This window comes from Oryza sativa, chromosome 7, assembly GCF_034140825.1.
Source record: "Oryza sativa Japonica Group chromosome 7, ASM3414082v1".
In the NCBI taxonomy this organism is placed as follows: domain Eukaryota; kingdom Viridiplantae; phylum Streptophyta; class Magnoliopsida; order Poales; family Poaceae; genus Oryza; species Oryza sativa.
The window spans coordinates 28,519,208-28,547,155 of record NC_089041.1 but is presented as its reverse complement, the minus strand read 5'-3'; the positions used below and the strand labels follow the sequence as shown (position 1 = coordinate 28,547,155).

Sequence of the window (27,948 nt, the reverse complement as noted above, 5' to 3'; positions counted from 1 at the left end):
AAAAAAAAGTCCCTCTCTTTTATCCGCCTTTTTTTTCTTCTTTTTTTCCGCTTTTATTTTTTTCCCATCCGCTTTTTTTGTCCTTATATTTTATTCGCAATTTTTGTCATGAGAAAGGGTCTGTGCACATTGTGAGGATTCTTTTTTTTTATCTACCCGGTTTTTTCGTCGTCGGGCCGAACTCTAGCACCACCGCCACATCGATCGGCCTTCTCATGCTTTCCCTCCTCCAATTGATTGAAAAATCAATTCTCCACTACTCCATCATCATTTTCCCCATAATTTTTTCTTTTATTTCCGCTTTAATTTATCAGATTCAATCTCTATATTTAGAAGTCACCATTTATATCCTAGAGTTTTATGGATTCGCTGCGGTTTTGATAAAAACGGAAAGAAAAGATCGAGTGAATAAGAGCACTCAACCAATTTTAGGAGATTGAGAAAGATTGGATCGTATTTGATGGGGAGTATTGGTTCTGGCATCATACTACACGGTCCTATCTTCGAGGTTGAACACGGCAGTCGACTATACGAGATAGGCCTATAGCTCTACTTGTGGTCTAGGTTCAAAAGAAGTAAGCCAAGTAGAGAGAAGTAGCGGGTTGGGCCGAGACTGAATAGGAAGGAAGAAAATAAGTTTTTATCCAAAACCAAAAGGTACAATGTATATCAATACAAAAATGGTTTTACCCGTTGCAACGCACGGGCATTTTTTCTAGTATGATACTAATACTAAAAATCTGGACATACCTATGTTCAGATTTATTATACTAGAATATGTCATATCCAGTCCTAGATTCGATTTTTTGGACCAAGGAAGTAGGTTTTAACCATTATAAGCTCGTTGGTAATTGGCAGATGAGTAACGCCAATTTTTGATGTAAGCTCTCACGAGCATCCTCAACCGACTCTACAGTCATACAACTGTAGTAGTTAACAATTATTTATTCAGAAAAAAACCAATTTCTAACCATATCTAAATACGTATTCACAAGTTTTTTTTCTAGGACAGAGCCACGAAGGGAGTATAGCTACAGAGAGGTGTTTAATAAACTATACAAGGTGCCACCAAGCACAATTTATTCGGGTGTTTGATTATTATCTAGATGAACCACGAAGCCTATCCCTATAAAAAAAAGGAAGGTGCATTTGGTCTGAGGTTGTCGCAGCCATGGCGCAAGAGGTCGCTTTTTGGCGTCTTGCCCATATTCATTGTACTGTGCCCTATCGTTTAGTGTTTTTTTTTTGTTTTTTTTTTTACGGAGGGAGTACATCCTGACCGCAAGTTGGTCCACTGTCAGCTACGGCACACCAGATCCCAGCCGCTCGTGTCAAAATTGCACCCGTGCGTCTAGGTGTCCGCGTGATACGGGGCCCCACGGTCCAGGCCACGACCGGGCAGGCTCCTCTCGGCCCGGCTGGCAACACACGTCTCGCTGCCACCCCTGGCCCACCATCCCGCAGGGCGGCAGCATCTCCTGACCCCACACTCCAGTCACCCGCCCCGCCCTAAAACCCACTGCGCCGGGGCCCACCCCGCCCCCGCCTCCCCGCCGCCGCACCACGCTGCTCCTACGCGTTCTTCGTCGAGACGGCGACGTGAGCTCTCCAAGCGCGCGCTCTCCTCCGCTATAAAACCAGGCGCCGCGTGGAAGCTTCTCTCCTCTTGCTAGCCCCACCCCCTCCTCCTCGTCGTCGTCGTCGTCGTGGTCTCTCCTGCTCCGGCGAGGCGACCCCACGGCCGCCAAGGCGCGGGTTAGCTGATTTGGTTTTGATTTGATCTGATTTGATCTGGGGCTGCTTGCTTCGCGGTGCAGCCCGTCGTCACGGTGGGTGGGGGGGGGGGAGCGCAATGGACGCAGAGACCGGCCCGGCCGCGCCGCAGGTAACTTCCCCCAACCCGTCTCCGGTGGTGGATCGGATTCTGCTCGATTTCGAGAAGGGGCTGTGAATTTTTTTCCCCATCTGTTCATTGTTGGGAGGAGTTGTTTTTTTTTTTTGGATAAGGCGATTGGGTGGGTTGTGTGTTGTGACTCCGCGAGTGGTTAGGACTCCGATGTGGTCGTCACGCCGAGGTGATAACGCGCGCGTCTCGATTTTGCTCGCCTTTTTACCGTCAGGAAGGTCTCGCGTTTGATTCCGAGAGGGTTCTCGTTCGATTTTGATTTCGCGATTTCAAGCGGGGTGCGGCGAGTTACTGTTTGCAATCGAATACGAGACGGTGCGGTCGTGCTGATCAATCCGGTGAACTTGTTTCGCTTAAATTCGCTGAAACTGAGAACCAGCTTGGTTTTAGAGCCATATGTAGTTGATGAATCAAGTCAACTGTGCTTTTGGTTGGTGTTTGGTTGGGGATGGGGTTGGCTAGTACATTAGTATTACACATTTTTGCTGCGTTGACGCATTGGCATCACATTTTTTTTATTGAGACGTGTACAGCTACCACTTTTAATCCCGACAATTCTAAATTTGCGTGATCTATAGTTGTTGGTTTTTCCCCTCGACAAAAGAGTAGTCTAATAAAAGTATGAGCTACCAATATCAAATTAATAATCTGTTTAATACATGCCCAGCTACCAATATCTGCTTTCTCTCTTGTTTTACATACTGGACTGTACTGATCGGTTCTCAGTAATAGTTACTATTCACAATCACAGGGTCGGCGTACTGATGATTGTGCTTTTGCAGGACCAATGGAAAAGTTATTGCAGAACTATCTCTCTGCTAGCATTTCAGAGCTTTGGTGTGGTCTATGGAGACTTGAGTACATCACCCCTGTACGTCTACAAAAGTGCATTTTCTGGGAGGCTGAATAATTACCGTGATGAGACAACCATATTTGGATTGTTTTCGCTGATATTTTGGACTTTGACACTTCTTCCGTTGCTGAAGTATGTAATAATTGTATTGAACGCAGATGATAATGGGGAAGGTGAGTAACTTCATAGTACTATATGCTGGGTTATCAGAAATTTAACAGAAACACATACGTTGTATTTTAACTTATGTTCTTCAACTCCCAAAAGTGCTTGAGTTTTGATCGTGCACATCTGCCTAAGCCGATCAGGAGTATATAGAGGATCATATTCTGTAACAACTCACATATGTCATCGTCAATAAATATGCTACTCCATTCTTTAACGAATTTATGCATTGTTCTGTCTAGTTAGTTTAAGAGTCATCTTTATCATGTTTTTTGATTGATTATAATTTTTGTTTATGTAGGTGGAACATTTGCTTTATACTCACTTCTCTGCAGGCATGCAAAGTTCAGCCTGCTTCCAAACCAGCAATCGGCAGACGAAGAGCTTTCAACGTACTATCAGCCTGGAGTTGGTGGCATTATTTCCTCTCCACTCAAAAGATTCCTGGAGAAGCACAGGAAGCTACGGACTTGTTTACTACTTTTTGTTCTGTTTGGCGCATGCATGGTGATAGGTGATGGTGTTTTCACACCTGCTATCTCTGGTATGCCTGGCATGTACATTAGATTAGCTTCGTCTTTCTTTTTTTTTTCAATTATTCAACGCATGCTTTTTCACCTGGATGGTTTTGCTAATAAATTCTCTTGTTGTGTCTGCTGCAGTCTTGTCAGCCATCTCTGGTTTAAAAGACCCTGGCCCAGGAGGAATACCAGATGGTATGCCTTAGCACTGTCTTTTCTACTGCTTATGAGCTGCTAAGAAATTTGCTCAACATATTCCCTAGCACCAGCATTTTCTAATCATTTCATTTTCTGTAGCAAGCTGTTTTAAGAAAGTAGTCCATCTAGTCTTGCTAATTTTCTAATCATTACACACTGTCGCAAATTGTTGGCTATTTGTAAGTTACCTGCTTTTTTTGCTAACTGTATGTCATAAGTTGAACTTCCTAAACTTTGGATCCGCTTTGGCCTTTGGCCTTATAAATCTCCCCTGGAAATAACATCCATACAAGATGCTTATTTGAATCAAAATACCCAGTTCTTATTTGAAGTTCATTAGTATCATCAAGCTGCTTTAAAGTTTTAAATCTGGATACCATATTAGGAGCATATTTGTCTGATCGAGTCATATAGTGAGAACTTAATTCTAACTGAATTTGCAGGCTACTACAGTTGATGTAGATTTAACCTGTTAGATCTCTCTCAATCTCTCTCTCATACAATTTTCTTTTAGGAGACCATACAAGATTTTTAGTGCAGTTACCTATTCCAGCAGCCATTACTAGGGGTTTCTTTCAGTGAACAGCATTCACTACCTTAACTAACTTGCTGTTGTGCAGGTTGGGTGGTGTTCATTGCATGTATTGTGCTTGTTGGCCTGTTTGCACTGCAACACCGAGGAACTCATAGGGTAGCATTTATGTTTGCGCCCATTGTTGTAGTATGGCTGTTGAGTATTGGTGTTATTGGGCTTTATAATATCATCCACTGGAACCACAGAATATTTCTTGCTCTTTCTCCACATTATGTTATAAAGTTCTTCAAGATGACAGGAAAAGATGGTTGGCTTTCTCTTGGAGGAGTACTTCTTGCTATAACAGGTGAATTTGAATAGCCCTTCTATGTGGCTCAAGCCATTTATCTTACAATTTTAGTGAATGGGTTTCCTAATAATTTCTGTGACTTCAGGTACTGAAGCTATGTTTGCTGATCTTGGCCACTTCACTGCTGCATCTATTAGGGTATGCTGCAAGTTGCAACATAAAATTCCCATTTTTTTTGGGGATGCATATTGCATCCTAAGTTATTAAGGTGGTATTTGTCATTCTATCGTTGTGACTCCAGCTCTTGTCCTGCTTGTAGTTGGCTTTTGTTGGTGCCATATATCCCTGTCTTGTGCTGCAATACATGGGGCAGGCTGCATTTCTTTCCAGAAACATGTCAGCTGTAGAAGATAGCTTTTACCAATCTGTACCAAGTAATCTTCATAACTCCAAGCATATTTTGGAATAATTTGTTTTGTATGTTGCCAAGAATTCTTGCTTCATATTGCATCATATTTGCAGGATCCCTGTTTTGGCCAGTGTTTGTCATTGCAACTCTTGCAGCGGTTGTGGGCAGCCAGTCTATCATATCTGCTACCTTTTCAATTGTTAAGCAGTGTCTTTCTTTGGGATGTTTTCCACGGGTTAAGGTCGTGCATACATCAAGGTGGATCCATGGTCAGATTTACATACCTGAGATTAATTGGATTCTGATGGTTCTTTGTCTTGCTGTGACACTTGGTTTCCGAGACACGACAGTTATTGGAAATGCTTACGGTAAGTTTGAACACTTCTTTATACTCTTAACTTTGATCAACTCAGATCTTCAATACTGCAGTAGCTAAGAAAACAGTATGGACTATAGGACTGCTTTAGGTTATAAATTCAAACAGTTTAGATCCCCTATTACCAGCATGCCATGTAAATTTGAATTTATATTCCAATGTTGAATAATTAAAAGGTTAAAGGAATGTGCATTATTAATTATAGTAGACAACAATTCTGTAATTCAGAATCACATTCATATAGCTACCTGGTTCCTCCTCATGGGGCATAATAGGTGCACCAGCTGTTATTTTTCTGAATAGGTCACTACTTAATAGTGACACTCTTCAACTTAATTTGGCGATGCATGCCAATGTATGCTTGCATCTTTTTGAACTAGACTAGTTTATTAGCTTTCTTGTTTTCTCCTGAGAGATGATAGCTCTCTTATCTGATTCTCAAAAAACAAAGGAGTTTCTCATGCTATATTTAGTATTATGTTACTCCTATTGCAACTCATTTGTCATTTCCTCTGCCGATTTCAGGTCTTGCGTGTATCGTTGTGATGTTTGTTACCACCTGGTTGATGGCATTGGTTATCATATTTGTGTGGCAAAAAAACATCCTGCTCGCCTTGTTATTTGTCGTGGCGTTTGGGTCAATCGAAGTGGTGTACCTGTCGGCAGCAGTCACTAAAGTTCCTCAGGGAGGATGGGCACCAATCGTATTTGCCTTCGTGTTCATGCTCGTCATGTACGTATGGCACTACGGCTCTCGGAGGAAGTACCTGTTTGATCTCCAGAACAAGGTCTCAATGAAATGGATCCTGACACTTGGTCCGAGCCTTGGGATCGTTCGGGTGCCTGGAATCGGTCTCATCTACACAGAGCTGGTCACCGGGGTGCCTTCCATCTTCTCGCACTTTGTCACCAACCTGCCTGCTTTCCATCAGGTTCTGGTCTTCGTTTGCGTCAAGTCCGTACCTGTGCCGTTCGTTCCAGAGGACGAACGGTACCTCATTGGACGGATCGGCCCCAGGGAATACCGTATGTACCGGTGCATCGTGAGGTATGGCTACAAAGATGTGCAGAAAGATGACGAGAACTTTGAGAACCACTTGGTGATGAGCATTGCCAAGTTCATCCAAATGGAAGCCGAGGAGGCAGCCTCCTCTGGGAGCTACGAATCTTCGGAAGGGAGGATGGCTGTCATACACACAGAGGACACAACCGGCACCGGTCTGGTGATGAGGGACTCCAATAACGAGGCTTCAGGCACGTCCCTGACAAGGAGCAGCAGGTCGGAGACGCTCCGGAGCCTCCAGTCCATCTACGAGCAGGAGTCCGGTAGTCTCAGCCGGCGTCGCAGAGTCCGTTTTGAGATTGCGGAGGAGGAGCGGATCGACCCCCAGGTGCGGGACGAGCTGGCTGATCTCCTGGACGCCAAGGAGGCCGGCGTGACTTACATCATCGGCCACTCCTACGTGAAGGCAAGGAAGAACTCCAACTTCCTCAAGACGTTCGCCATCGACTACGCTTACTCGTTCCTCCGCAAGAACTGCAGGGGTCCCGCGGTGGCGCTGCACATACCCCACATTAGCCTCGTCGAAGTCGGCATGATCTACTATGTCTAAATCGATTTTTCTGATCATGCTTGCCGTACTACCCAGTAATACTAGCTTTGTTTTGAGCTGAATCTTCTGTTGGTCATCCTCAACTGTGTACGTCATTTTGTTTGCTCTTTTATACATGTAATGTAGTTGCCGAGTTACCATGTGATGTAAAGATGCTGGCAGAACTAGCTTTAGCTGCTACCATCTGAACTCCGGGGCTTCGGTGATCTTGTGAATACATCCAGTTCAACTGTTAAAATGTTCAATGATAGCACATAACATGGCAATAAGTCTGAACATCTTTTGTCCTGGCATTATAAGTTTGGAGCATCTTTGTGATTTCTCGATCCGACGAGCTTTGTGTAATGCGTGCTACATTAATACTACTACATCAATTCTTAGCATGTCGTGGGATTGGGAAATGGATTCCCCTATTTCTGAATCTTGGATGAATTGTATTCATTGATCATGCTTTGCAGATTTTCTTCGGAGAATCTCGCACTATTTAGTCCTTGGTTAGTTCCCAATTTTTTCTTTAAACTTCTAACTTTTTCATCACATCAAAACTTTCCTACATACATAAACTTTCAACTTTTTTCTTTAAACTTACAATTTTAGTCAAACTTCCAATTTTGGTGTGGAACTAAACACACCCTTGGCCTGCATCATATGAATGTCTGAAGCACATGGAAATTATTAAAAGCCAAATTTTGAACTAGCTGTCCAAGTTTTGGATAAACTAGCCATATGAATGTTCTATCGTAGAAGCCAAAACAGTATGGAGTACAAAAATTCGTCAAAGTTTACGCGGAAGCGTGAATTTTTATACCCGGACCCACCTGTATGTCATACAGAAGTACTCCTCCCGTTTGAACTCAAAAAGTCAAAACACAACACACGCTCCGGTCCAGTCCGGTCCGACTCCGACCGCGCCCAAAGAAGGTCCAAGAGCCCAACTGAACCGGAGGAGTCGAGCCGCCGCCTTCCTCTTCGCACACCTCCACCGACCGCCGCCGATCGTGCGGTGCGGCCGGCGTCATGGCGGCGGCCGGCGACCTCACCGACGAGGAGCGCCGCGCGCTCCGGGGCAGCAAGTTCGCGCCGCTTCCAGCGCCTACTGCCCCTTCCCGCCCCCAGCCCAGGTGTCGTATCGTATCCGTCGCCCCCCTTTCCTTCTATTTTCCCTGACTCCAGATCCATTCGTAGCTTGGAGTTTGCTGATTCAAGCGATTCGTCTAGTGTCACTTGTGGGGAAAGCTAGATTCCCGCGTATAAGCGGCTACTTGATTAGTTCTATACCTTTTTCGTGAGCAGATTGATCGAGCTAAGCTAGGTGTGTTTCCTTGCGAATGCGGATTAGGGTTTGGTCGTTTTGCTGTTTGTGTGATTCAGAGGAAGGAATTGCGTGTAGTTGAAGTTCAAATTATTACGTTAGGAGTATCATTTATGTGCGTTTTTATAGGCTTGTTGATTGAACTGGGATTTTGAGTTGCTTTATAGCAATTTCTCACTGTTTAAGCAATTAAGCTAGGAGGTTTGCAATTCTGCGCCTTCTTTTCCCCAAGGTGCCTCTGGTGCCTGTTGCCTGCACATAAGCCAAAAATGACAAAGTAGACTTGTTATGAAAATATATGCACAACGGAGACACGAATTTTTACGTAGAAAACACTTACGGGGAAAAACCATGAGCGTCTATTGGCAATGATCACTATTGAGGAGTTGGTTACAAACGCAGGGGAATAACAATGGGACGTCACCCCTTCCCATGTGGCTTACAATATAGCATATATAGGAGATAAAAGATAAGACTCCTAATAGGGAAAGATTTCAAGTCCTCCTAGGAAACTAATCTGAATATATTGCTAGCAGAAATTTGGATCACATATTTGAAATCTGTATTGCTGAGATAGCGAAATACTATATGTTTGACAACTATCATGTTTGGATTATGGTATAGCTGTGTTTATACTATGAATTAATCAGTGCCTCTTGCATCTATGCTCGCTTTTGGAAGTAAAAAAGAGCGATGGTTCAAGTTCTGGTGGATTTTGCCTGAAACATAATATTAGGTTTAAACTATGGTAGATATCATAGCAGATAACTTGGAATATATTGTGTTATTGTTTTTCTCATGCACGAGTGACCAAGGAGTCTAGCTCTGTGGACTTTATTTTGTAGGCTTGCTCTATGTAAAGTATGATCTTCATGGGTTTTTGTTCTTTGTTATGCTCATGACATGACCCTGAAAGGCTCAAATACTGTACTCCTTTAAATAGGATGGCTCATCCTGGAGGACCACTAACTACAAACAAGGCTGCTGCTTTAGCAAAATTCCTTGAGAGAAAGCTTCAGCAGCCTGATGGGCTGGAATCTCTGAACCCAGACCTTGTCAAATTGGCTGTGAGAAATGCAAAAGAAACAATAAAGGCTAGCAAGGGTACGGATTTCTTATCATCTCACTGTCATATGTCTGGTACTCTGGTTCTTTGGAATGCATGTATTGCGTGTCCTATGTCATTATAGATTACATTATGTAATGATTTACGTAAACCAGTAATGGTGTGCATTTTAGTACAAATACTCATAAAACTATAAGAGCATGAAAATTAACCTTGTCTTACAGTTTATTTTCCCATTTCTTCTTCCGTAATTTGGAGCATTTGTTATTACATGACTGCTCGATATTTTTTTTCTATGATATGATGGATTGATGGTTAAGATAGAAAATGGCTCAAAGGTGGGCTGCACATCTGTCTTATATAGGAACATGAAACTTCAAACAATTTAAACCTTAATTAGTAAAAACGGTTATAAGACTTGATCATACATTTATTTTGTCCACCAGCTAATGCTAAGGTTGCTTGGTTTCTGCATTGTCTGCTAAGGTATTAGGATTGACCTACACCAGCGTTTTTCTCATTCCCAATGTTTGCCCATTATTAACTGTTTATGTGAACCAGTGAATTTGACCTACCATTTTATTCTGTCAATCTAGGTGAACCGTCAACTTCAGGAAGAATAGTACGGCACGTTTCATCATTCGGAGATTCTTCTGAGGTATATATGTTGATGATAACTTTCATATATAATTTGTTTATTTGATTTCCGCGCTTACAATTTCAAGACTATCAGGATTCTGATGATTCAAAAGATGGAGAAGAAACCAAGGGGGTCAAAAGAAAAAGGAAGAATAAGGCAAGTATATGAACATTCACTTGAGAATGTCTGTGAATTGTTTCAATTTTGCTGCTTTTATATACCATACGCCGAAAGTTTTTTGACATGTATCTGACAGTCATATCATATTGCTCAGAAGGATAAGAGTTTTCAAAACGGAGGAGAACAGAGCAAGAAAAAGAAGAAAAATAAAAAGAAAAATCTAAAGGTAATAATACTGTAATACCCTTTTACTAGTTTTCCTTCACAAGAAAGAGGAGAATCAGGAGACTAAGCTTCTGGGTTACTGTCATTGCATAGTCTACTTGGTAAAAATCAGGGTCTAAGTACTGCCTTCTTGGCTTACCAGATGGACATACTCCGTTCATAATAGCACAGCCACACATAGCTATACCGTGGAAAATAGTTTGAATATTTTTAGTTTTACATATTTTTGCTTGGTGGAAAATACTGATGAACGATTCTGGGATGCAGGCTGCTAAAGATTCCAAGTCCCAAAAAGCATCGAAGAAGAAAAAGTTGAAATCCCTATGATTCTTTAACTTCTCTGGTATTAGGGAGCTGAAGGCGTTGCTGTTGTCATTTTTCTTGATTTCACTTTTTTGTGAGTCCCATTTCTTGTAAGCATTGTAAGCACTTGCTCTTCCTGGCATTTTGACACTGGAAATCCCATTTGCGGGCTGCATGCCTGTCACATGATGACCGGAAGCCACATTTGTCGAGAGAGGCAAGACCTCAAGACTAGCACTTGTATACAATTTACAGTGAACAATACAAAACCTGTGAAATCCAGTGCTGCAAAACTGAATTATGGGTGCTGGCTTGCTGTTTCCTCACCTGGGGCATTGAACTCAGTCAAACACGAATTTCGTTGTATTCTATACGATTCTTCTTTCTTTTGGTTGTACGATGATGCTGATATGATGATTCAGCTTGAGATGTCGGGGGGAAAATGAAATGATGGTGTTATTCTGAACTGGATATTCTTCCATCTCTCAAACGATTGGCAAAACCTGTCTGGACCTTTGCTTGCAGAATTCCTGCTTGTTGTGTCTTTTCCTGGGATTATGAGATCCAGTGATTGGGCGAATGAATCTGGCATACAGGCTGGTTATTTCCCGAGGAGTCAACATTGTCTTAAAAACTCATCATACCTCCCTGTAGGCCGTCTTACTGTAGCTGTGCTACAGTAGCATGATCTCCCAAGCTTGTGGCCATCCTTGCCTTTTTGAGTGTCGAACTGCGATTGCATTGCACACTGCCACTGCCGTACGTCTCGAATCCTGGCAAAAAAAAAGGCCCAAAAGTTGGGCTCTGTTGCTGTAAAATGCCATCCTATGCTTTGTTCATACTTATTTAAATATTAGACTATTACATAATATTAGAAAATATCGTAGACTAACTTATAAAAAACACAAAAATAGAGCTTGACCACTATTGTTTTTTTACAGTACTGGTGCAGATACCAATCTTAGCCAAGCCAAATGCAATGGCATAGAAAGGATGCTAAATAATTTGGCAATGCCAATTTTTCTTATCTAAACCAAATGAGTGACGATTTTTGAATGCCATTTTTTTTGGGCAATGATCCAAAGAGGCCCAAAACACAGGAGAAAAAAATGTTGTCATATCTCAATATCTCATACTATACGGCTAGCACTAGCCCTAGTACTACTCCAATAGTACAGTATAGTACTAGTAGTCTACTACTAGTGTATATACTTCTTGTTGGTTTGGCCAGTTGGGGAGGAGGAGAAGTATGAGGAGATGTTACCATTTCCCCGGTGGAAAAGGCACAACCAAAGCAAACCAAACACAATCCTTGGTTACCATTTCGGGGGGCGCTGGCAGAGGCAGCTGACGCGTCGCCTCCTCTGCAGAACAAGTGAAGTTAGCCTCTCTCTCTCTCTCTCTCGTCTACGACCACACCATGCATCATCATCATCATCAGCAATGTGCTTACGTGAACAGTGCTCTACTCCTACACATATCATCCTATCCTTCTACCCCCGTTCCATCCATCTGTACTGTGTACATCATCTCGACTCTTCTTATCCTCTACACGCACGACACTTGGACTGCATGCCCGGTCGGTCAAGAGCTGAGCTAGCTATACCCATCACATGTATACATTTGACAGCTATATGTATATAGACTAGTGTGAGTGTGTGACACACTGGTAGTCGTCTACTAGTGAGTAGTGACTCGAGCTGCTTGCTATGCTATTGCTATCTAGCTACCTGTGTGTCATGCCTTTCACTCGCTCATGGCCGGGATTTACCTTTTCGTTTTGGAAATAAAAAAACCCTTCTCACCGGTTTACCCAAAAACTGATAAAATCGGGGATTTTCAATCAATGTACTACGGAAACTAGCCTAAAACTGATATGTAACCCTAAATTGACCGTGGGCAGTTTCACGAAAACCAAGCGGTTCTCGTGAAAACCGATCGTTTTTTGAAACCTGCTCATAGCTGTATCTTTAACACATGAAAAATGGTCAGAGACATTATGAAAATGATTATTGACCGGTCAAAATTTTTTCATATTTACCAATTTAACTATTTATTAACGACTGCAAAATGTCGTTGGAAAAGAAAAACAAAAATGCTATATGGGAGAAATGGAAAAGGTCAAAAACGATATGAAAACAATGCTCAGTTGGCCGATAATTTCTCCTTTTTAGAACAAGAATTTCTAGCTATCACCATTTCCATTCCTTATTATTGATGCTTTGTATGGTAACAAGAGAGAAAATTAAAAAATGTTGTAGCTAGGGTTGTTAAATGTTGTGTAAAAAAGAAAGAAAAGAAAACAGGTACTCCTACGTAGTAAGACACCAGAAGCAAGTCGTAGTTGAGTACAAAGCGAGAGGCGCGCCGGGGGAGAGTATGGCGCCGGCCGGTCGCGCGCGGCGGTGTGCATTGCGCCGGTGGTGCATACATAGCCCGCGCGCGGCGTGCGTGCGCAGGGCAGCTACCACAGCTAGCTAGCCGAACGATCGATCGATCGGCGCGGCGCGCGCGCAGACGCCGTCACGCACGCACGCACGGACGCGCACGCGCACGCGCGCGCCCACGTCCTGGGAGCGGCCGGCGCGGCGCGGCAGCCCAGAGCGCGCGCTATAGTAGCTAGCGTTGTCGGCGCCGTAGCCGGTGTACAAGTCTCTCGTGCGCGCCGCGGCCGTATGGCTCGGCTCTGTGGCTGTGGCTGGCTGGCGTCCCGCGGGGCAATGCGGCGGCGACACGTCGTCCCACGGGGAGGCCACTCTCACTCGCACGACCTACTGTTCCCTTGTACACGGCGTCGGCGTAGCCGTCTCCATTCTTTTTTACTGCCTCTACCTTATCATCTCACCAATCCCAATGGCATGCATATACTTTTTTTTTCTTTTACGAAACCATATGTTTTATGTTACAGTGTAAGTGTTTCAATGTTTTCTAAACGATCATATTTCCCGTCCTTAAGAATCTACGGGGAACAATGTAACACGAGGTATCAATATAATATAACCGTTGGTTTAGCAGGGGTATGATCGGGCTAACGAAAATGAGATACCGCTGCTAATCACTGCCCACTCAGCCAATAGCGACATCCTCTGTGCCACTCTCTTCTCCTCTGTTCCATCTACCGCATCAGGTCGTCCGTGCCGGCCGTCTGCGCCGCGCCGCCATCGCACATCGAGGTCACCACACTACAGTCGCATCGAGGCTACCACCGGGAATGTCCCCATCTAGGATTCGTGACCTTCATGCCCGTGCTCTCGCCACCATCTCTCGTTGCCCTTGCCTCTCGCCACCCCAGCCCTGCGATTTAGGGCTAGTTTCTCTCACTGCTCTTCCCCGGCGATTTTTTTCCTATCGTGAAAGAGAGAAGAAAGCGAAACACGAAAGAAAGTGATGCCGCACGTGAAAGTACAGACGTACCCTCTCACCCACGATACCGCTTCAATGAGGTACGGACGATTTTTGACCGTTGGATGATGCTAGATCAACGGTCACGATTTGCCATTTGGTACTGCACAACCTTAAGAACAGTAAAATACCTCTTTTAAAACTAGTTAAGTTAAACCAACAACATTAGTTAAGAAATCAACAAATAAAAATCCATACAAGAGTCCTTAAACTCAAATCCTTAGAAAACACATACCAAATTGTTTAGCAACTGATTAAGCTTCTAATCTTAGCAGTCGGTTAGCAGTTTGGAAAACATGCTAAAAGGAAAACATTGCCACTACTAGCTCACTACCGAACGGGGCTTTATAATAGAACTCCAAGACTCTGATCTCTAACATACATTTTTTGTCACCATCATTCTCCTTAAGCAACAACGACCAACACCGATGTCCCCTGAAAATCACTCATGGCATACACTTCTACCATGTATCTTACTTAAATCCAAAAAAACATATATATCTATTATATAGTATGTAGATATCTACCACACATCATATCTCCATTCTTCTACCTACATAGCCTTGCCCAGGCTGCTGCTGCAGGGTCCAGGGAGTGGTTGCTGCGTGCTCTGCCTCTGCCTCTGCATCCATGATCATCCTTGTAGGCAAAGCTCGCACAAGTGGCCTAGTAGCTGGGACTGGGAGAGACGAAGATGCATTTCATCTCTGTGTGTATAATTGCATGTGTAGACAGTAGTAGTGTGTAGAGTGTAGAGCCAGCCTATAGCAATGTATGGTCAGGAGCCCCCTTTTGCAAGGAGCTGTAGTCTCGTACTTGTCAGTTTTAGCTCCAACACATACACTCCTCTGTACTAGCTTCTTCTTCTTCTACTACTACTCTCAGTTTAGATATCATATGCTGCTTCACTGATCATCACCTGCCACCTGCCAATCCCAAGTAAACAAAAGAGTTAACAACAAGAAACCATGCATGCTTATGTTAATCATTGTTCAGTCAAATGCAGGACAATGCCATTGGGGATGATCAGACCAATCAACATGGATCATAGGAACTTGAAGAGTGGGAACAATCTTTCATTCGTTAGATCAGTGCCAAATCATCATCTTCAGTTGCGTAATTGCTTGTCATTTTTGGTGGTCGATATAAAATGGGACAAGTGTGCTGTAGTGCACTCTCCTCTTGGTACTTGGTCGCTTGTTTAATTAATAACTTAGTAATCAATCACATAGACAACAGCAACACTAACACTGTGAGATCGAACTGTTTGACCAGTACAATAACCTTGTCCAATCTGCGAGCTGAAGATTTGAACTTGATGCAGTACTAATTAATTGCCATCAATTATCTGAAAACTAGAAACAGAGTTTTCGTAGCAAGCACTGACAATTGTTAAGGTACCAATACAATTGGAATGATATCCACCAAAATATCTAATATATGGAAGTTTTTTGGAATTAGCATAGAATCAACAATTGAAAATCAGAGTTCAAATTCGAAATGATTAAAGTAAGCGTTCTATGTGGAGCTTTTGTTCTGTGAATTGTGAGTGCACCTTTTCACTACTAAACTCTGTCTGATCTCCTTTTATTCAAACCACAACTTGGTGAGACAAATGTGCATGCCCCAAGTGGTCTTTTTCTACCTTTCCCTTGATTATGTTTAGTGAACTGCCTTGCATACTTCTACAATTGCACATACACACACACACACACAAACACCCACACCCACACTGTCCTAGCATACATATTATTTTTTTGGGGTGTGTGTCTTTTCCACAAAACTTGTTGGTTCTATAAGGGAGGTCTAAAGTCAAAGTAGTGCAAAGGCCACCCCCAAAACCCGGGTGTGACCCTAAGGAATAGACAAGAACATGTGTCTTGTGTGCTGTGCTCGTTTCCATCATAATTATAATTATCAGTTTAATCTGGTCTCTCTGCAAATTAACTAACTTATGCATTTCTAGTACATCTTGTCAAGGCCATTGTGTGGAGCCTCCTTGCCCTTAGATTTCTCCTTTTTTCTCCCCATCTCCAGTTGAACACCACCTTCTCCTCCTCACACCTTTTCAGATGTCTAGCTAGGGCTTGACCTGACCCCATCTTGCAATGCAATATTTTCACAGGCCAACACATATATGCCAAATTCACACACAAGAGAGGGGTGTAGTAGGGGAAGTCAAGGTCATCAGATAAGATCTCTCTCTCTGCATGCACTCTACACATGTAGCTCTCCTCTCATTGTACTATACTTGCATTTGTAGGAAGCTAAGGCATTAGATGCAAGAATTGCCCCAAATGCAGCTCTCCATAAGAATCCAAATTCTCATTGTTCTCATGAGGGATGGAAGTCAAGGCTTTGTACACTCCAAGAAAAGCCTTTTCTAGATGCTCCAAAGTTAAACAAACAAGAGGAATTAACAGTGCTAATTTCACTCTGCATTATATATGCTTAATTAATCAATTGCAAACATTTTTTTCATAAGAAATAAAAAAATCAGCATATCCACTAGATTGATACTTCATCCGTTTCAGGTTCTAAGACCTATATGAATGTGTGCAATGCTAAAATGTCTTATAATTAACTTGAAACGAAGATAGTATAGATTATGTGATGTTCTCTATTTGAAGCCTTTTACAAGATGCTATTACACAACAGCTAATTAATTAATGTGGAGGAGAAATTAGACAGGTGGCCGGTGAAAAGTAGTATCCACCTCAGTTGTTGTTTTGCTTAAACCTCACATGGCACACACTTAACAGTCGGTCGAGTTGATGTTGCTATATACATTGGATGCATTACCACCTCGACGACGTCTTCAATTCGTCTCTCTCCGGTTTGGCTATAGCTCTAGCTCTCTCTCTTTCTTTTTGACTCCAAAAAGGCATCTATTAGGTTTATTAAAATGGCTCTAGAGAGACATGAAAGGGATAGTTCTCTTGTTTTGCTGATTTAATATCACTCCTTTCGATTTGTTCTCATTTGAACCTAACACCGGCACGCACATGCGCACTAATCTATAGAATGTCCATTGTGATTAAATTATCGGCAAGAATTCAATGGGAATTGTGAGGGATAATGATCGTTACAAGCATTTTATTTTAATTAATCTGTCTAGCTAGCTCATGCAAATGAACAAAGCAAAGCTTCACTAGAGAAAAGGAGTCAAAGAAGGGGAGACCCACTGGACCCTCACCTCATGTGAGTGTCACTCAAGGTTGCATGAATGGAACCAAAAGAAATATACCAAAAAAATTACACAGGGAATGCCATGAGAAAGAGTGCCCTTCTACACATTTCACACTGTTGTTCATCTAGTTTTGAGGGCAAGCTAACCACTCCATTTGAAAGCTTCTTAAGTGCTTATGCAATGAGGCAAATATAAGTATAGCTTTAAGGTTTTTTTTTGTTTGATCTTTTTAACTTGCATGCATGCATGTATTGCGCAAGCAAGCACATGGATACGAAGGAAAGCAAAGCCATATGGCCTGTAAAAAATGGGCATTATTGTGTGTAGTAGCATTTTGACATGTATCATAATATATAGCTATAGAAGTAGTATCTTGGAGCAAAGATTTCATTTTTTAAAATTTATTGGAGCACACAAATTACAATTGTTAAAAAGGTGGATGACTAGGTTACATATGTTCTCTTCTTTCCCTGATCCTTTTCCTAACCCAGTGGCAGGCATCTTTTCATTATCTGATTAGTTTGTAATACTGTCTAACTCAGGAGTGAATCATGACTCCATGCAAGCTTAAGGCAGAAATTATTAGAACTAGCTTAATTAAACCACAATTAGAATATATGTAGGACCAGCAAAATTTAAAGAGTTGCTTTGGCAGGGGCTTCTTGGTCACTAGCTTGATTAATGTGGCACTTTCAGATGCTGCCTGGTGTTGGACTGTATATGTTGTATGCCATACCCCCATATTATACCTATAGGATGATAACTTTGCATACATGTGTGGTAGAGAGCTAGCATGCATTGTCATCATAAATGAAGTGTATGAAAACTAAGGGGAGAACATTCCAACCATTCTTAATTTTGAAGCAACACACTCACACACAAACATTAGTAGCACACAACATTCCCCTCTACTGGTCCTAAGGTTAAATTAGGGCACACAAATCCAAACCTCACATTGGAAAACAAGATGAATACTTACAAACTAACCTTGATATGATGCAGCTATAGGTCTAGCTAACACAAGTGCAGTGCATGCATGCCACCCCTCTCTGCCATCTCATCCACAGTGACCTCTCTCTCCAAGACCCATTTAAATACCACCCTTGAATCCCTCCCATTTGAGCACTACACACAAGCTAAGCTTAGCTCGAGCTCATTCATATACCTTAGCTTAGCTAAAGCCTAGCTCACTCTCACTCTCACTCTTGCATTGCATTGCAATATTGCAATATTGCATTGGTCATGAACACTCGAGGCAGCGGCAGTAGCAGCAGCAGCAGCAGCAGCCAGGCCAGCCTGATGGCGTTCTCGGAGCCGCCGAAGCCGGCGAGCCAGCCGTCGCCGCCGTCGTCGCCGATGAGCGAGCGGCCGCCGTCGGGGCGCAGCAGGCGGCGCGCGCAGGAGCCAGGGAGGTTCCTCGGCGTGCGGCGGCGGCCGTGGGGGAGGTACGCTGCCGAGATACGCGACCCGACCACCAAGGAGCGGCACTGGCTGGGCACGTTCGACACGGCGCAGGAGGCGGCGCTGGCGTACGACCGCGCCGCGCTGTCCATGAAGGGCGCCCAGGCGCGCACCAACTTCGTCTACACCCACGCCGCCTACAACTACCCGCCGTTCCTCGCGCCGTTCCACGCGCCGCAGTACGCCGCTGCCGCCGCCGCGCCGTCCTCGGTGCAGTACGGCGGCGGCGTGGGCGCGGCGCCGCACATTGGCTCGTACGGTCACCACCACCACCACCACCACCACCACGGACATGGCGCGGCGTCGGGCGCGTCGTCGGTGGGCGAGTGCTCGACGATGCCGGTGATGGTCCCGGTTGATCCCCACCGCTCCAGCATGTCGTCGTCGCTGCTGGACATGGACAGGAACGGCCACGACTTCCTCTTCTCCGGCGCCGACGACAACTCCGGGTACCTGAGCAGCGTGGTGCCGGAGAGCTGCCTCCGGCCGAGGGGCGGCGGCGCCGCGGCCGATCATCAGGACATGCGGCGCTACTCCGACGCCGACGCCTACGGCATGATGGGGCTCCGGGAGGACGTCGACGACCTCGCGCAGATGGTCGCCGGCTTCTGGGGCGGCGGCGACGCGGCGGACCAGCTCGGCGCCTGCGGGTTCCCGGCGAGCGGCGGCGCCGCCGACATGGTCGCCTCGTCGCAGGGCTCCGACTCCTACTCTCCATTCAGCTTCCTCTCCCATTGATCGAGTTGCACCGGGCATTGCATGGCTAATCACGCACTTTGCCTCTGAGCGATCATGCATATATCATTTCCTGTCTACCATGATCAGATCGAGTTGATCTTGATCAATCTGCGTTTGATCGATCGAGCAAGAGATCGAGTAGTATAGCAGCAGCAGCAGCAGCAGCTAGCAGTAGATCGAACAAGAAGAGTGGCTTGGCGCCATTTCTAGTTAATTAAGTAGAGCTTCTTCAAATATGTACTTAGGCAGATGATCTCTCTCTCTCTCTCTCTCTCTCTCTCTCTCTCTCTCTCTCTTCTATATTAGCATTAGTACCTACTTAGCCATCATATTCATGCATGCATGCATGATATATTGCATGGCACAGCTTGTTAATTTCTTCTAGCATCTTAATCAATTAATCCATGACCTGGTTCAAAATGTCCAATTCGATTTTACATTTTACAACTAACCTGCAATTAGATGACAAGAATGGCGCCGCGAGAAGTACACACATATGTAGTACTGACAATGGATTGAGAAATGGAGAAGAAAATTGAAGAAGATGAGGAACTGAACGACATGGGCAACAAGTACAGAAAAGCTGGGAAAAAGGAGGGAAGCAATTGACAGTTCAACGGAAAGCTCACACTGGACAAGTGTCAGCCAAGCAACCATTTCGTCAGGTACTTGATGCTGATTCTTGCGTACGTCAGGTTCAGAATTTCAGAAATTCAGATGATGACTGACAGTGTCCGAAATGCTCTCTACGCAAGTGCAGGGGTTGATCAAATCCCTGTAGCTTGTTTTGATGTTGGATCGATCCATCACTAGTACACTTCACTACTGTTTATAACTTCTTTTTTTTAATATGGATAAAATCACTATACTAGCGTAAGTACACAAGTACGTATAACAGTACCGTAGTAGTACTGGATTGACATTCGTATAAGCAAGTACGTAATCTAGGGATGCAAGTGCAACAGGTAATCTGTTTTATTTCCCGCTTATCATCACAATTCTAGTTTTTTCCTTCTAAATTTTGTACTCTTAAGTAGGAAACGAACCATTAAAGTCTTGTTTTTTTAATTTAATCCCTCACTCAAGAGAATCGAGATTTAATTTGAGGGGATTAATTCCGTACCTAATCCCCTATAATCTTTTTCTCATGGGAATATAATCAAACGAATAAGACCTAAGCAGATTTTCATATTGATAGCGGGATTGCTCATTTGCACTATAGTACAAGTACATATAACACGCAGGTGGTGGATAGGAGCCTACGATACATACCTGTGGATAAGATCGTTAAATACGTACTCCCTCAATTTCAAATTATAAGTTGTCTATTTTTTTTAAGTCTAATCAAGTTTTAAAAAATATATAAATTTTTGAACACAAACTAAACATATTATTAAAACATATTCTATGTCACATTTAATGAAACTAAATTGGTGTTATAAATTTTACTAAGTTTCTTTTTTTTATATATAAATTTGATCATACACAAATAAGTGTGACTAAGAAAAAAAAATCAAAACGCCTTATAATATGAAATTGAGGTAGCGCGTACTTGCTCTGGATTTGATGATGATGAGGAAGCTTCTGCTGCTCTGTTCGTGGCTGCATTGTTAATCAACTGAATCGCCTAGCCGAACAGAGACAAAGAGGATTTACGGTGGCGATCAGCTGTTAAAAAAAATTGTTAAGTAAAAAGGATCAGCGACGGCACACGATCGAATTAGGGCTGGATCGAAAGTCGTGTATACTTCAGAGTTGGTTGAGTTGATCCCAGTGTAGATTAAGGGTGTTTCTCACGACGGCCGAGGGTATGGAAATGGATTGTGCGGCGGCGAGCGAAGTTGGCCGGCGCCGAAGAAGAAGGGCTTTACTTCGGAGTCCGTGGGAACATTTGGCCCAACCCATGTCAGCCCAATTAAAACTAGCCGTACTTTCCGTGCTAATACACGGGCCATATTGTGGGAAGGAACGTAAGGCCCAGCCCATCTCGACCCACTTAAAACTAACCCCTTACTTGCCGTGCTAATGTAGGCCCGTATGGTGAGGTTTTCTTTTTCCCAGAAAATCACCTCCTCTCTATTTTTGACCATTTTCATAATTTGGGAATCAGTAATCCCTTTACATATGGCTCCATGCATTGGGTCGCTACTCGGTAGCGCAAATATTGGCCCTTATTTTGGACTAGAAGTTATGACAATATATGTAAATCAAGTTATGACAATATATGTAATCTGATTTTTTTATCACATTTAACCATTCGTTTTGTTAAGAAATATATGTAATTATCATTTATTTTATTGTGACTTGATTTATCATCAAATGTTCTTTAAGTATAACATAAATATTTTTATATTTATACAAAAAAAATTGAACAAGATGAATGATCAAATGCTGGTTAAAAAGTCAACGGTGTCATACATTAAAATATAGGGGGAGTAGTTTTTTTTTGCTCAAAAGAAACCTAGTACTTCTTTTTTTTTTTTTGAAACAAATAGTAGTCCTTCCATATATAATAACTGAATAATAACGTTATATATATTCAAGACCAATGAAAAGGACACATATTGTTGACCGAAAGCTTAATTTTGCACATGTTTTCGTTGCCTGCTATGGATAATGGATTCATCCAGACAGGATGATACATCTCAACTGAAGCATCAACTTAATCAATCAGCTACTCATTTTGCCTGTCATCTGGTGGGGCAGCATCACAGTATGCAATGGAGCGGCCTACACAAACCATATATAGCAACAATCAATGTAATTCTAACTTGCTAAAGTGAAAATATTATTTTGGTGCAAATAGGACTGGCACAAGAACAACAGATTTACCAGGGACATGGGCTAGTGTGCTCTTGCGAAGAGTAGTCATTTTGGTAACATAAGATGCTACTTTCTGCGTTAAATCATTAACCGTACTATGAAGAATCTGCAAGTCCAAATTGGATGGGGAAAAACATGGCGGTAGCTGAAGAACCACGCTCATCAAATCAGTGCTTACGGCGCAGCCTATTTATCTCCTGACTGCCTTGAAAACCACGAAAGAATCCCTCGAGCAGCTAGATAAGCAGCGCCGTCGCTTTCTATGGGCCGGCACGGGAGACATTACCGGAGGGAAATGTAAAGTCAACTGGACAAAGACGTGCTTGCCAACCAGTCAGGGAGGATTGGGAGTCCTAAATCTGGAGAAATTCACGAGGGCCTTGCAGCTACGATGGTTATGGCACGAATGGAAGGACCTGACCAAGCCATAGGTGGGACTGGAAACGCCCTGTGATGAAATTGACAGGAGTCTATTCGCCGCTTCAACAAAGATAACAATTGGAGATGGGAACACGACTCGCTTCTGGGACTCCGCCTGGATCGAGGGGCAAAGACCTAAAGACCTTATGCCGCTGGTCTACGCGATCTCTAAGAATAGAGGGAGATATCTTCGAAATGGAAAGGAGGACGACGCCTGGGTTTAGGATTTGGCTTTGGAATCCCACTCTCCTATTACAGTACACCTCGTCGAACAACTAGTCGCTTATGGGAAGCGGTCCGGAATGTTCACTTAGACACTGGAGAACCAGACCAGATTACCTGGAAATTCACAAGTAGTGGACGCTACACGGCCTCCTCGGCCTACCATGCGCAATGCCAAGGAACGCCGAGCACAAGCTTCAACTCCTTAATCTGGAAAGTCTGGGCACCAGGGAAATGTAAATTTCATGCTTGGCTCATCATCCAAAATAGAGTTTGGACCTTAGATCGACTTGCGACCAGGGGTTGGCAAAACAACGGATGTTGTCCTATGTGCCGCTGTGAGGCTGAGACGGCGCTGCACCTCGTTGCCACTTGTAGATACACTAAAAGGATGTGGGGCCTTGTTGCTGGATGGGTGGGATATCAGCAAATTGAGCCGGCTCAATGGGAGGAGGCACAATCAGTACAACAGTGGTGGGAGAACATCGCAAACACGCCAAATGTTCCGAAGAAAGGACTCCGATCACTCATCCTTCTAGTTGTATGGGAAATCTGGAAGGAGAGAAATCGGCGAATCTTTGACCACAAAGAGGTGGCAACGAGTTTCCTCTTGTCAAAAATCAAAGAAGAGGCTAGCCTTTGGGCTTTAGCAGGGGCTAAGCGGCTGCGCAAGTTAATCCCGCATTATGTATAGTGTATAGCTACAGCTCCTCGATTTTTTCCTGTTGCACCTAGGGGTTGTATTTTCTCCTGCCCTATTCAATGAAAAGACACTCTAGTGCTATTTTCCGTTCAAAAAAAAAAGAATCTGCAAGTCAAGCAGATACAAGATCAAAATTTTATCAACATCTGATCTGATCAAAATTTGATCAACATTATCGGAAAAGAAGGGGAGACTCTGTCCAGTGGCATACCTCAAGTGCTTCGGTTGTTGAAGCCTCCCTAAAGTTATTTATCAAACGTTTTATCTCCTGCTGATAGTAACGGTTAATTACCTCGACATCATGATTTGGACTGTAATCCGGTTGACTGCTACGAACAAAAGCCAAAGCATCTTCAAACAAGATATGGCTAACTGCAGCCAAACCTTGAAGAGCACAGAGGAATGAAAGAATGGTTGCTCTATCAACCTTCCTATGGTAAGTGTCCTCGGCAGTCTTAACAAAGGTCGATACATACATCCTGACGGTCTGCATGTTCAGAGAAATTTATAGTACGTTCCAAAATTATGTGATTTCAAGATTCGGTCAAAGAAGAGCATCCAAATAAAAGCATAACCGAGTTACCTGATCTACCGTATGCAGCGAAATTTCACTTGGCGTTTGAGCTCTCAAATGAGCTTCAGTCTGTTTTTCACAAGAGTGGAGAAGTTGGTTAAACAAAGTTCAGTAAAATTGCTAATGTTGGAAATTTGGTAATAATTCGGTATATTTTAATCCAAAATAACAAGATAATAAACATGATATTTACAATGGGATTTGATCCAGTGATAGTGGTGAATGTAATCAACATGAGCATGCTTAACGTTGAATAAGCATCAACAATCACATAATGACACAATGTTGATATTGCGATGAACATTAACAGTAAAACTTCTAATTGAAATAATGTAATAAGGTTATACCCCAAGAATGGTCCTCCGCTGGAGTTTGAGGCAGTATTGCCTCCGTTGGTGTTGACGGGAGTCTCCTTCTCCTTGTCTCCAGTGTTCGACATGTTGGTGAAGATGAAGTAGATGTTGACGAACAGTGAGTAGTCGCGCCTTGCGCTCCCCAAAAACCTGATCGCCCGCCCGTCTGTGCAAACGTCGCAGCAACGCGTGGTTTCGGAGGCCTACTCTCCCAACGGGTGTGCACACACTCGTCGAGATGGGATTACCGTAGCAGCAACAGCTTTGGAAAATGGATGAAAGTGTGTCTTCCTCTTTCGCGGGAGATCAAATCCATTCTCATTTTATAAGAGGAAATGGAAGATGAAGAGTAAGAGTCATGGAATAGGAAGAGGAATAGAGTAACTAATTCTCATCAATTAGCCATCAACCATCCTCCACTACACAACCATCACCAATGGAATAGCAAGAGGAATAGAGCAACTAATTGTCATCAACTAGCCATGAACCATCCTCCACTACACAACCATCAACCATCCATCAATTAAGACTAATTGATATAAGTTACCAATTCCTTAATCAAATGGATTAATTCTCAAAACTCTTCATCCCATTGATATCCCATAAAAGAATGAATTCACATAAATTCCTAGCATAACGAGCCTTGGAATTTATTTAATTTAATTGATTTAAATGGATCAATTACCCAATTAAATCTAACAGCTAACATATTATATATTAAAAGATAGCATATTTACCATAATTCTAGAAGCCAACTCGATAGCATCTTTAGCTCTTAAGAGAAGAGTCATTGTTAACATCCTGCCTTGTCCATCCTACAGTACTCACCAAATAAAACATGATCAGCTTTTGCAACAGGCAAGACAAAAAGTTCATAGTAACATTACGACATAATCCTACAATTTTAAATTTCAGTAAAATTCACGGTGCTTATTATATATGGATGAAGTTTGCAACAAACTAATTTATATTTATATTATACTCCCTCCATAAAAAAAACCCAATCCTGTCCAAGTTCAAACCTAGGATTGGGTTTTTTTTTAGGACGGAGGGAGTACATTTGAAGTTATAGCACATAGCCACAATGTCAAGAGCTCACACATCCATCTCCAATGTCTTATATATGATATTTTATTTTGAAAGAAAGTTCGTAGTATTATTATTGAACTTGTTTATCTCGATTAAAACTTTTGATTTTGCACTAACGCAACTAACTTTTACGTTCATATTCACAAGTCCTAAAGTTGAAGGTTGAGGCGCTAAATTAAATTATATAACCGCTACGAAATTGCTTATTGCAGCATATTTCTGAAGATTAGAATTTTGTCTTGGAGTGGAAATGCCACTTCCAATGTTGTATTAGATATGCGCTGATAATTAAATGCATGTTTAATTCTGATTGTAGTGTTACTGAAACAGCTTCAATTCATAACCATCTCATAATTCCTTTGTATTACTACTATTAGCATTTTTTATTGAACCATGATGTGTTTATTCGAAGCCCCTATACATCTCCTTACACTGATTTCGTTTGTTGAGGTTCCGAACCCTCTACACACTCATTTTCCGTGCGCGCGCTTCTAAAACTGTAAAACAATATGGCTTTTACGAAAAAAATTATATAGAAAAATTGCTTTAAAAAATCACATTAATTCATATTTTAAAAGTTTTTAGCTAATACTTAAATAATTATACGCTAGTCTATCACTCTATTTCCCATGCGTGGGGATTAGTTCCTAACCCACGCTACAGAACACACACTTAGGAATTGCTAGAATCAACAAACATGTATCCTTTGACTATATAATGATTCTTCCTTTTGCTGATTGCCGCTACAAAAACCAATGGTCTAATCAAAATAATAGGTGGACACTGTTCACCTGTTTTAGTGCTAAACAAAATAAAAACCCCAGCATATTATGAACAGTACTGACCAAATAACTTATCTTCGCTGAATGTATCTCCGTCCAGTACCCTCTAATTTTGTTTATCTCATAATTGAATGGTGTATCGTCCTGCTTGCAAAACAAAAGGGGCATCAGAAACAATGAAATCAACAGTGCAACAGTTTTGACGTTACATTATATCAATAGCAAGCGAGGCAAGCCTTGCATTAGCTATATAATATTTAGCTAGCTTGCTCCTTTCAATTTGGTTTCTTGACATTACTACTGCTTCCGTTGTTGAACAATCTGGTGAAATTTTCTCTTTCATCACTTAGGTTTCTTGATTCCTGACATTACTAATGCATGCTTTCGTCGTTGTGTTTGTTTACCATTTGCACTAAATTCAGAAGATGTCTTTCACTAAATTGTCTTTGTTTAAATAATTCACTTGTCGTTAATTGAACTTAGATGATGTACTGTACGTGCTAGGCGTTTCTATTTGGGACAAATACTCTATATACAAATATACAAAATTTCGATTAGTCAACATTAACTACAATCCCGATGTGAGTGACTGGTTGCTGTTCTCTATTGGAGATAAAGCAATAGGCAGATGGTGAGTGGTGACAATGATTAGAACAATAGAGAGATGTGCTTCTGTACTCCGAAAAAAAAAAACTTGCACGAAAGTTAAAGCTAATCAGTGGCTGTGATTAAAAGGGAGATTAGCACTTAATTACCATTAGCGAGGGGTAATTTCGTCCAAATATTTTCGAGCCCATATCCAGCCCAGTCCGATCCCCACCCCCACCAGTCCACCACGGTGCCGCTCCTCAACCGCACCGCCGCGCCGATTTTCGCCTTGCCGCCGCTGCTCTGCCTTCTTCTTCCCCTTGCAACTCCGCCTTGCCGCCCGGTTCCCTCCCCACGCCGCTTCCTGCCTCCCTCCGCCACCGTCGGCACTGCCATCGCTCCTCCACAACCCGCGCGTCGGCGGCGCCGCCCAACCATTGTCACCTATTGCGAATGCCATTCTCTCGATTCTATTGAAAAGTGGCAGCGCTGAGACTGCATATCAGGTTTTCATGGTGCTTGTAAATATGAAGCTTGTGCCAGATGTGTATATGTACAACCAAATTTGCAAGTCGAGTTGCAGCAATAAGGCATTGACTCTGTTCTGTAACTTGAAGGCAAATCTTTGAGGAGACAAGTTAAGTCTGAAACTGAATTTACTGTCACTCAGGCCATACCTGCTCAGGTATCCTTTTAACTGAAGAAGAGGGCAGAGCAATGACGGCAAGGCGAAAATCGGCGCGGCGGTGCGGTTGAGGAGCGGCGCCGTGGTGGACTGGTAGAATGTAGGGATCGCTTCAGATGGACTGGGCTGGATATGGGCTCAAAAATCTTTGGACGAAATTACCCCTCGCTAATGATAATTAAGTGCTAATCTCCCTTTTAATCACAGCCGCTGATTAGCTTTAACTTTCGTGCAAGTTTTTTTTTTGCTGAGCACAGAAGCACATCCCTTAGAACAAACCATATTGTCCTTTTTGAGTGATCGACGAGCTCTTAATTCGGCCGCACACTGCTGGAGCTGGTCAATTACGTCTTGAAACTTACGATATTGCTGGTACGATGGAGACTA

At 42.8% G+C, this 27,948-nt stretch overlaps 3 protein-coding genes across 5 annotated transcripts; all 3 read left to right on the top strand.

Moving 5' to 3' along the window:
* The first annotated feature begins 1,669 nt into the window (after positions 1–1,669).
* Positions 1,670–7,222, top strand: LOC4344235 (potassium transporter 7-like). Of its 2 annotated transcripts, NM_001403247.1 has the most exons (9): positions 1,670–1,885; positions 2,689–2,932; positions 3,226–3,468; positions 3,587–3,640; positions 4,264–4,524; positions 4,613–4,665; positions 4,787–4,901; positions 4,990–5,244; positions 5,778–7,222. In NM_001403247.1, the coding sequence occupies exons 1-9, from the start codon at positions 1,853–1,855 to the stop codon at positions 6,863–6,865; spliced, it is 2,346 nt and encodes a 781-aa protein (NP_001390176.1). In that variant the 5' UTR covers positions 1,670–1,852; the 3' UTR covers positions 6,866–7,222. The 2 variants fall into 2 exon arrangements, with proteins under 2 accessions (NP_001390176.1, NP_001390177.1); NM_001403248.1 differs by lacking the exon at positions 1,670–1,885 and having other exon boundaries at positions 1,991–2,932; positions 5,778–7,134.
* A 586-nt stretch (positions 7,223–7,808) lies between these two features.
* On the top strand, positions 7,809–10,824 carry LOC4344234 (uncharacterized). Of its 2 annotated transcripts, none has more exons than XM_015789613.3 (6): positions 7,809–7,986; positions 9,121–9,281; positions 9,840–9,901; positions 9,977–10,039; positions 10,158–10,229; positions 10,496–10,824. In XM_015789613.3, exons 1-6 carry the CDS (start codon positions 7,883–7,885, stop codon positions 10,553–10,555), a joined length of 522 nt encoding a protein of 173 aa, XP_015645099.1. In that variant the 5' UTR covers positions 7,809–7,882; the 3' UTR covers positions 10,556–10,824. The 2 variants fall into 2 exon arrangements, with proteins under 2 accessions (XP_015645099.1, XP_015645097.1); XM_015789611.3 differs by having other exon boundaries at positions 10,140–10,229.
* A 7,426-nt stretch (positions 10,825–18,250) lies between these two features.
* LOC4344233 (ethylene-responsive transcription factor FZP-like) lies at positions 18,251–19,742 on the top strand. Its single transcript, NM_001423012.1, has one exon. The coding sequence runs from the start codon at positions 18,366–18,368 to the stop codon at positions 19,320–19,322; it is 957 nt and encodes a 318-aa protein (NP_001409941.1). The 5' UTR covers positions 18,251–18,365; the 3' UTR covers positions 19,323–19,742.
* Positions 19,743–27,948: the final 8,206 nt, after the last annotated feature.